Source organism: Halichondria panicea, chromosome 1 (genome assembly GCF_963675165.1).
Source record: "Halichondria panicea chromosome 1, odHalPani1.1, whole genome shotgun sequence".
Lineage (NCBI taxonomy): Eukaryota > Metazoa > Porifera > Demospongiae > Suberitida > Halichondriidae > Halichondria > Halichondria panicea.
Genome location: NC_087377.1, coordinates 3,409,743 through 3,420,180, shown reverse-complemented (window position 1 = coordinate 3,420,180; position 10,438 = coordinate 3,409,743). Strand labels below are relative to the sequence as shown.

Sequence of the window (10,438 nt, the reverse complement as noted above, 5' to 3'; positions counted from 1 at the left end):
TATTATAATTTTATAATTTTATAGTATAAAATCATGCAGTGCGCCCTCAAGGCAAGGGAGTTTATGAGGAATGTGCTCCAGGGCTGGGGTTTATGGTAGTTAAACCCCACCCTGTTGCTATGATACAGACCCCAAGGGGAATTATTGATCAATATTTCTCACATTAATGTATATATACCAGGAATAAGAAAGCCGAGCCTCTATAATTATAGTGGAAACTTTATCACTGTATAATTATTGTGTGCACAGGTTTGGTCGCTGGAGAGGAGAGGTTAAATAGCTAGAGCTGTTTATATAATAGAAATACAAGCCACACCCCCAAAATATATAGTTCCTCAATGTGAATGCCACAATTAGGGAGTATATAATTATATAGAGTCTATAGTAAACATCAACATCAAATCTATATATAAACAGCTTGTGGCACATGCACTAATAACTACTTTGCATACACAGATTCATAGAGATGATAGTATACACTCTCACTGACTCCGGCCCTCCACTAGCTCCTGTCCAGTGTGCAGTTGCCATTATTCTCACAAGCATAAATCACATTCCTGTACAACCAAAAATAGTGACCCCTTATTGAAGTCATGCATAATACATACTCTACGTTGCTCAATTTACTGCCCTCCAAATGCACCAGGTATAACACTAAGCCATGAATTATAATATACCCAGCATCCAGCTCATCTCATCAGTTGCCATAAATACGAGAGAAATATCCGCAATCGAGTTTCAACATGGTTATAATATATTGGGGTAGGCAGTAGAGTGGCCCGGCAGTCTATCCACCAATACCACGTCAGTCACACTCTTAACTTGTCATCAGTCACATTGCCAAATACACGTAGATGACGGGAGGGAAATTGGCAGTCAGCAGCAGTTGGTTGGACGAAATTTTAGGCATTATTTACTTCCTGCATGTATTGTAAATACTGTAAAAGTGTGATCATTTGAACCTCGAAAATATAATTTTAGTTCCTTGAAATTAAAGCGTCATACGTTATAATTATGTTCATTCAAATGAAACGTTTATAAAGAAAGAAGTATAACTTTAGAAAGATGCATGCTGATGTTAGCAATAAAAGGTATACACTTCAATTGAATCCAAAGTATTATGTACGTATACTGATGCATGTGTATATTGAACATCCTGCAAGGGGAAACAACAACACATTCCACAGCCACTCAGACACTGCAGCCAGCCAGTGCTGAATTACCTTTTCTTAAAAAAGAATTATTAACACACATGTATAGATTTCTATTGTGTCTGAGCATTGCATGCAGTTATATGTATATTTAAAAGATCAAAGAGGATCTGCATGTTACATAAAGTACAAGTACATGTGTGGTATCATGTGTCTATTGTGGTCTGAACCTATCATGTGTCTATTGTGGTCTGAACCTTGCAGTTGTATATGTATAATTATGCCCCGTGTGCATGGGGTCATATGTGTTACTACAACGAAAGAAGATTAGGGCTATGGTTAGGGTTAGGGTTAGGTTTATAATAGAGTTAGGTTAGATGTTATGCCTATAAGGCTATATATATTATTGAATACCGTTTCGTTTTAGTGGGACAACATGCGCACTCATGCAGGACGAGAAAAACTAAGTTGCGTAATCACAAATATAGCTCGTGTTACACATCATCTCTTGGATCTCTGACAGAGTTCGGCTACTTACTCTACCACAGTTAAAGTTACAGCTATTGATCACCTATATCAGCTTGGAGGGAGCTTCATGTTCAGTTCAGCGTATAATTATATAGTCAGACACGGAGAAGAGAACATCATACAATATTTAAGACAGTCAGCCCTTAAAGGATTGCCCCTCTTTAGAATTCTCCAGCTATATAGCATATCTCATAGCCACCAGTGGAGTATAGGAAGCAATTTCTCAATTTCTTGGGGGGGGGCTCTAGTTTAAAAGAGTATAAGGCTATATCTACATAATTATAGTGCAGCTTGGATATTAAGTCATCTCTACTTAATAGCCTACAAATCGACGCCACTGGCCTTAATTTAAGGTTTGTTGGCTGATTAATGTTGTATATATAGGATATAATTATATCATGCACATGCACCTACGAGGAGGAAATAATTATGCACCCACAATTATATCCTCCTGTGGTTACTCCGAGGCGTAGCGGATATACAGAGTGCATATATCATCTGAGTGCAGCTCTATACTGCTATATGCATGCTTGAGAATACGACGTCACCCATCAGTCATCAGTCATCAGTGCAGAAGTTGAAAGCAGTGTGGTATAAGTGCAATGTGCACAATAAACATTGATAAGGATACTCTAAGTGGGTTAGGTACCTAATTAACCTGAGGCCGTGCCGCGGCCAGCGGGTTACCGTTCATATACCTCCAAGGCATACAATGGGATAATTATTTGGCATAAATCCTATATAAAAGTTCACCAGCTACATACTTAAAACATACACAAACATGTATAGGATATACCACACCTAAGAGGAGGATATGCACTCATATATCCTCCGCTACCGTGGTTACTCCGAGGCGAAGCCGAGGGGTATGTAACCACGGTAGCGGAGGATATATTGGGTGTATATCCTCCGAGTAGGTGTGGCATATCTGACTTATACCACGTGACCGCAGCACTATAAAAGGACCTCCCCCTAGCAACAATTCAATCACGATGCAGACTGCAAAAAAGAACAAGACTATGCCGGATTTTGCAGCCGTCAAAGAGCTAGTTGAGCAACATGTTGACTCCTACAGATGCTCAAGAGCTTCCTTGGTCCAAGCGTTGACCATTCGACGTCCCTTACTGGAGTTGCACGCTCTTCTTGGATAAAATGTATCTAAACCGCGCCCATGGGCCCATGGAAGCTTAGCCATCTTGTTGGAGAGCACCTTCCGTGTTTCTGCCGTCGCTTTGAGTCTTAGTACCGTCAAGCATGGCTCTTTTCTCTTTGCTTACTTTCTTGAACAAATGAAAAAACTAAAAAACAACTTGAAAACTGTGCATGCCTGGGGCTGTATGCTAATATTCTATATATCCTACAGCTGTTGACCAATGAGATCAATTTGTGGTGACGTAAGTGTGGTATAAGTTGTTGTTAGCGGTTTACTTAATTATCTCTCATAGTCGACATCTCTTTCCTTCTCCTCAGACTCTAGTCCCACGGTTTGTTCTTTGAGGCCCTCATAAGGTACTGGCTTCAGGTCAAGGCTAGTTCCAGCATTGGTGAGGTCTCCTCCTTTCTTGGGTTGTCCTGATCGATGCTTCACACAACAACTGCAAGGGAAAATATTATATGGGAGAGTGGACACACAAAACTGGTGATCTGAACTTTAGTTTTCTTTTAACTGATCATCTCATCTATACATGCTTATTAAAAATATATACGTAGGAGCAGCCTTACCATGTGATAGTAAGCAGAAGAACGACCAGTATTAGGATCAGTCCAAGACCACCTCCCACCGCTATACCAATAATCTGACTGGTTGTCAGAATGGGAGTGGTTGATTCCGTAGGCACCACATTAAAACCTAGGGCTGCGTACTCGTCACGATGATCCTATATAGGGGAGGGAGGTTTAGATTATTATGACAAATGCACCCATGCATGCAATTGCAGCTTATATTATAGCAAGGAGAGACTCTCACCAGTACAGCCATTGCCAAGGCACTGCCACTGAGGATGCCACTACCCACACGAGCATACAAGCTGAAGCTGACACTAGACTCTCCAGTGCTAGTGATGTCAGCAATGTAGAGGTTGTCAGCCGTGAGAGTGCTCCTCCTGAGCATGTGCGTATAATTATTATGTGTATGTGCATGTGTGTTGAAGGCAAGCTGAGGCGTGGTTTATTGTGCAGGCAATGACATTTTTACTCCCAAAAATCACCGTTTTCTAGTTGAACGAATTTTAGAAAATTACTCGCTATACAGTATTCAGTAACCACTTTGCTTCTTCTGTACATTATTATACATGTACCGTATATCTTCTAATTTATCGGACACTTCTAATTACCTGGACACTCTTTTGGGCAATTTTCCTTTTTCTAATACAACGGACACTCCAATACTTTAATATTACATTTGTTCTAAATATCCGGACAATACCTTGAAAAGTTGAGTTACCATTCATAGACGGCAAGTAAGACTTAGAGTGCTGCAGTTAGATAGCTTTGAGTAGCTAGTTTTAGATAGCTAGTGCAACTATTCAGTTGTACCCTGTTCTATTAAACTTAGCTAGCTCGCATGCAGCTGCTTGCTTGTTCTAATTATTCCGGACACTTCGCATGCTCTATAAAAGTCTGTTCCAATTATACCCGGACAATATCCAAAATAATTATTTTTTGCTGTCCGATAAATTAGAAGATATACGGTAGATAATATATATAGATATATGAATAAACCAATTCATCTTGTGAGTGCATGTGTGCCTGTGTAATAAAGTATAGGTCATCAGTGAGACACTAATAATTATTGTCAAGTCAAATTTGTGGAATAAAGGTATTATTCTCTTGATATTTCTTCTGTGTGTGGTATTATTATACATGAATTAATTCACCTTGTTCTTGCTACCAGACACTCCTTGTCCTCACAGTAAGCATTGACAGCATCTGCTGTGGCTTCTCTGAAACGCCTCTGATTCTCTAGAGTGAACTGGAGGGAAAGGACTCAGTATTATCATTTTAAACACCATGCACGCATAGGAGATGATGGATTAATTTAGTTAGTTGTAATTGTTACCGTGGAAAGAGTGAATCCGTTGATCTCCACGACAACGACATTAGGAATAGCGTAATCAGGTACATGCAGTCATAACTGATGGTGCAGCAGTGGTGGCTAGCGAATATGTGTGTGCATGTGCGTGTGCATGTGTACATGTGTGTAGGTATATACTTGTACATCATATAGCTACTTACATGACATGAACTTACCGTATATATAGAGCAACATTTTCGTGGCACTTAAATTTCATGGAATGGCGTCTATAAAAGCGTTTCGTTGACCGCTTACCGGAAGCCACGTTTAATCTTTGCACGTTATAGCTGATAATTGATCTATAGCCAACTTGTGTTATCATCAAACTATATACGTGTGGCACATATAGATCTATTAAAACCACCTGTGGGGGCTCTCCGGATATTAGTGACTAAATAGGGAGTGGTGAGAGAAACCTCTGCTCCAAAATACGCAACAGCAAATCCTGATTCTAAGACAATGAAACTGTTGTAAATTGAACTGCCATTAGCCCATATTCCTCTGCTGACAACAAGATCTTGATCACTAGAAGTCAGTTTGATAGCCACAGATGATGTTAAGCCAGACGACTAGTTCAGTATTTCACCACCAGTAATGCTAACAGTATTGCTTACATCCTGACTGTAATAGGGAGAGAGTGTGAGTGAAAGCTTGCTGGCATTGACAGTCACAATGTCAATTAAAGCATTGAAATAAATCAGAAGAATCCCCTCATCAGTCCAATAGTCAAGTTCTCTAATCCTAACATTGAACCTCAAGTCCAATCTCAAGTCAAACTCAATGGCGTTATCTGGTTCTATTCGAAGGTTGAACGGAGCTCCAAGTATATCTGCAGTGTACATTTCCAAGCCCAAGGGCGTAGTAGAGTTGGTATCAATAAAATCCTTCACAACTAGCCTGAGAAAATCTCTATACTATAGGATTCATCTTAATCCGAATATGGTTGATATCGTAGGAATTGCAAGTACCCAGGTATTCTGCCTGGAAGATTTCATTTGTGAGTGTATTTCTGAAAACAAATTGGTTCAAAATGCATGGTACATCATCAGACACATCCGACGGCAAGCCGGGGTTGTAGTAAGAGTAGGAGTAGTAATCGCCGAAAAATGGATTCTCTAACAAGTTGTTAAAGTAGATGTTGATGTTGACACCACTGTAGGTATAGGAGAACTCCACTCTGTTAACTGATACAGATCCTACTAATAAAGGAAAGAAGACACAATATTCAGACAGTGCTATATCATTTACATTATTTTGTTTATAATTATCCTACGAAGTTTTCAAATGGTCCCCACGCATACACTATCAAAATTGATAAAATAATCAATCATAAGAGGATGTATACAGCTAATACAACTCGAACTTGAGGGGCGTAGCCAGAGAGCGTTCGTTATAACCTATACTTGTTGGTTATACCCTACATATTGCTAATTGCATGCATATACTACTTATAGGGACCATTTGCCCATTGCAACACTTTGCTAGCGTGTTAACGTGACTTGTTGTTCAACTGATTTAAGTGGCTCATAAAGACAAAACCCTCTTATCATGTCTATACTTCAGTTATTAAAGTGATCTACCATCAGTTGGTGCCTCACTGGTCTGGCTGAAGCCTGGGCCAGGGGAGAGTCCAACAACCAACAGAGCCACAGCTATAAGAAACTTCTTTGTAAGAGAATGGTCTTGAGTGAGCTATTTTTACACTTGGCAAGGGGGTATTGATACAAGCAGGCTACAAGCCCAACCCCCAAATTATTATAGGTGTGTAAAGGTGGTTAACTAAATCATGGTCATGTTGTTGTCAGAGTTCACATGCAACCTTTCTGTGCATATTTAGTTCACCAAAATGTTTTTGACACTTTGACTCAGCAGCAAACATAAATGATATTATAGTTTTACGTATAATTATATGCACAACACATTATATTAAAGTAAAATAATGTTCAGCAGCTAAAATCTACTATATTTACTGGACCCTCAAAACAAAACAATTCAGCAGCGAATCTATATGTATTATAATAGTCACTAAATAATTATTTTTGCGAACGGTTTATTAAATGATCTTATATCTCTCATAGTTGAGATCCCCTTCCTTCTCCTCAGACTCTAGTCCCACGGCTTGTTCTTCGAGGCCCTCGTGGGGTACAGGCTTCATGTCAAAATTAGGGCTAGCATACATGAGATCTCCTCCAATAATAGGTTGCTTTGATCGGAACTTGACACAAACCCTGCAAAGGGAAAATATGAGAGAGTGGAAGAGAAAGCTTTGGACTTGCTTTCGAAAAGTCAGAAATTGGTTTCTGAATTTGCTACTGGAGGATCATCCATCATTGCATGGTTTCCATATGCATACACTGCAGCTACTATGATAAGCCTATTATACTATTGTATTGCGCATACTTGTGTTGATTAACGTTTTATAGCATGCACAAGCCAATTAATTAAGGCATCACAATGCTAGATCTATATAGAATACCGGGGGAGAATATCTACATCCCTGAGCCTCACCATGTGATAGTAATGAGAATAAGGACCAGTATTAGGATTCCAAGACCACCTCCCACCGCTATACCAATGATCTGGTTGGTTGTTAGAATGGTGGTTGATTCCGTAGGCAGCTGTACACTAGCCACATCAAAGCCTAGGGCTGCGTACTCGTCACGGTGATCCTGGGGATAGATTATGACAAATGCACCCACATAATGATATAGAGGAGTTGCACAATTTATGCATGCAGTAGCACTTAATTGCAGAGACTCTTACCAGTACAGCCGTTGCCAAGGCACTACCGCTGATGGTGCCACCATCTAAACGAGCGTACAAGCTGAAGCTGACTCTAGACTCTCCAGTGCTAGTGATGTCAGCAATGTAGAGATTGTCAGCCGTGAGAGTGTTCCTCCTGAGACAAGAGTGTGTGCATGTGTGTGGAGTGTGGGAGGAGGAAGGAAGGTAAAGAAACCGTATAGAGAGGAACATTTCATTCTCCAAATTTTCATATGAACTACCAATAATTTCACAGCTATAATTTTCGGGTGATGCTCTATCTATGTATACAATATGTGACATACTAAAATAACTCGCTATACATGCAGTCATACGTGTTAGCAAAGCTTGCAATGTGACTTAATTAACTAGATAGAGCAAGTTCTCAGATTGACAAAATTTAGAAAGATATCATGGACTGACTTTTATGCACATGGTCACAATGACATACAAGAAAGTTCTAGAATGTTCCAGACTAAATTAGCGGTAAGTCTAAACATAGATATGACATCATTATATCAACTACACTAACAACAAGGTACGTACATGTAGTTATGTATAGGATATACATACCACACCTAGGAGGAGGATAATGGGGTGCATATCCTTCGAGTAGGTTGTGACATATCTGATTTATACCACGTGACCGCAGCACTATAAAAGTCACTTCGCTATATTTAAATTGCAGAAACCAATGGTATACGACACAAGATCTTTACGGAGTACTATACAGATTGCAAATTAAGGGTAACAAAATTGTTGATTTGGTTCATTCACAGGGGCTTTTTATACCAAAACAATGATCAACACCTCTAGCTTAGTACCTCTATAGCTGTTCTACGAATCTAAAATTCACCTTGCTCTTGCCTGAGGGTATGCTACCAGACACTCCTTGTCCTCACAGTAAGCATTGACAGCATCTGCTGTGGCTTCTTTGAAGCGCCTCTGATTCTCAGGAGTGAACTGCATGGAGAGAGATAAGACTCGGTATTATCAAAACGTTTATATAGCTATTAAACACACACAGGCACACTACCCCATGCATATAATTATACCTCACTGCTCGTGCAAAACCAAGGCATAGACACCATGTTTGGAGGATGAGGAATTAATTTGTGTAATTGTTACCGTGGAAGGAGTGAATCCGTTGATCTCTACGACAACGGCATTAGGAATAGCGTCAGTCGGAATAGTGTCAGTATCATCAGGTACAGTCGTCACAGTCGTCACTGGTGGTGCAGCAGTGGTGGTTAGCACATCCTCTGATATGTGTGTTTATGTGTGTATGTGTAGATGTATACAGTCATGTAGTTCATCGTCGAAACGCCCATAACCGCCCATAACCGCCCACACAACCGCCCATATAACCGCCCACATAACTGCCCACATAACGACCCACTTCCTACTTTAAGTGCTGTAACTACAATCGTAGAAGCGCCAACTATTGCACATGCTTATAATTGGGTCAAACTCAACATAATACAAGGTTTTCACTATGCAGCTAATTAAAGCTATAGCTAGTACTTACCAGCTTCACACACTCCCTCCACTAGTAGTGTACCAGCCAGACACTCGCAACTGTAGTTACCCTCAACATTCACACAGAACATGGAGGGTTTACAAAGGTCAGTCGCAAATATGTCCAAAGCTGCCACCAAACACTCGTTGATATCTGTAAATGGAGAGAGATATTGAGCCACAATTACATCGTTCATACATCTGAGTAGCATCGATCATACTCAGAATACAAATGTACAATTTTTTTATTGCACAACAATCTAGCTCTCACTGGCTTATAAACCTGGCTGGCTATACTATATATATACAGGGTGACCTGCTTATAGGATCAGGGGCGTAGCCAGGATTTGAGAGAGGGGGGTGCTGATTGTCTGAATTACCTGTACTGGCGGTGCAAAATGTGCCCCAGAAAAAAAATTTTGTTACATGCTCTGAGATTGATTCTAACGCAATCTGGCTAAAGAAATGAGGGTACTGCTGCTTTGAGGGTACTGGTGGTTAAGCCACATCTTCATCTGAAGATGTCCTATAAAATGCATTGTTTTGAGTTGTGACAATTAAATCATACAGCTGCTAACCAGATTCTGCTTGTGAATTAGCAGGTTGCTGTGCTGCTCTGTGAACTGGGCTCAACTGAAAAGTACTCAAAGAGTGATATGATGATGATGGCGATAGCTGCTGAACAGTCAGTGCAACTCTGTGGGGGACCTGCTCAGCCCACATGGCGCCTTTGCACATGTGCACTGAATATTTGGAGGTGGAGCTAGCTAGTTGGAGGTGGAGTTTTGAGTTGAGCTCTAGTTCTCTCATATCAGCTACTAGCTTAGCTAAGGAACTTGTGGAGCAGAGTCTGAGGCCAGAGGGGGGTGCTGGAGCACCCTCTGCACCCATGTGGCTACGCCACTGAGGATAACTAGATTGAATAGTTTATTATTACTGGAAATGATACGGCTACCCCCTCACCGGTACACCTCCCTCCAGGCAACAGCTGGTATCCCTCACGACACGAGCATTCGTAACTTCCCTCCAAGTCAGTGCAGATCTGCTCACACGGATTCTCCTGACACTCGTTGATATCTGTGAGAGATGGGGACAATTCATAAGCTTAAAGTCTTATTCATTATACGACGAAGTAAAGACTCATAATTATGAATTAAAGACCATTCCCCAAAAATAGGTCGATACAATGGACATTTTAATGGCTTCGTTTATACACTACTATACCCATCTGTTCCCGAAGCATAGAGTGCTTCAAAAGCTTTACTAGACGTACTTGTGCAATTCATCCCATTGGACGCCAATTCGTAACCAGGGAGACACCCGCATGTTTCCACTCCGGATAATCTCACACATGATTGGTCACAGCTGTTACTAGTATCACACATCGCTACTGGGTCAACTGTAG

General features: G+C 40.6%; 2 protein-coding genes across 5 annotated transcripts in view; both read right to left on the bottom strand.

The window, feature by feature from the left end:
* Positions 1-2: 2 nt before the first annotated feature.
* Positions 3-6,492, bottom strand: LOC135337098 (uncharacterized). Of its 4 annotated transcripts, XM_064533017.1 has the most exons (7): positions 6,333-6,486; positions 4,929-5,951; positions 4,738-4,833; positions 4,556-4,650; positions 3,646-3,781; positions 3,402-3,556; positions 3-3,274 (listed from the first exon to the last, which is right to left on the bottom strand). In XM_064533017.1, exons 5-7 carry the CDS (start codon positions 3,655-3,657, stop codon positions 3,112-3,114), a joined length of 330 nt encoding a protein of 109 aa, XP_064389087.1. In that variant the 5' UTR covers positions 3,658-3,781; positions 4,556-4,650; positions 4,738-4,833; positions 4,929-5,951; positions 6,333-6,486; the 3' UTR covers positions 3-3,111. The 4 variants fall into 4 exon arrangements, with proteins under 4 accessions (XP_064389087.1, XP_064389096.1, XP_064389072.1 ...); XM_064533026.1 differs by having other exon boundaries at positions 4,738-5,951; positions 6,351-6,492; XM_064533002.1 differs by having other exon boundaries at positions 4,738-5,951.
* Positions 6,493-10,332: 3,840 nt separating this feature from the next.
* LOC135334430 (uncharacterized) overlaps positions 10,333-10,438 on the bottom strand; it is an 81,348-nt gene continuing 81,242 nt past the window's right edge. The window contains exon 21 of the mRNA XM_064529589.1: positions 10,333-10,432. Coding sequence (XP_064385659.1) covers positions 10,421-10,432 — 12 coding nt within the window. The 3' untranslated portion in view covers positions 10,333-10,420. The remainder of the gene's footprint in view (positions 10,433-10,438) is intronic.

Excerpts from the sequence above, each read along its gene's own strand:
- LOC135337098 (XM_064533026.1), bottom strand. Across the intron at positions 3,275-3,401 it reads CTTCTGCTTACTATCACATG|TTGTTGTGTGAAGCATCGAT; the intron begins GTAAGGCTGCTC and ends TTTCCCTTGCAG.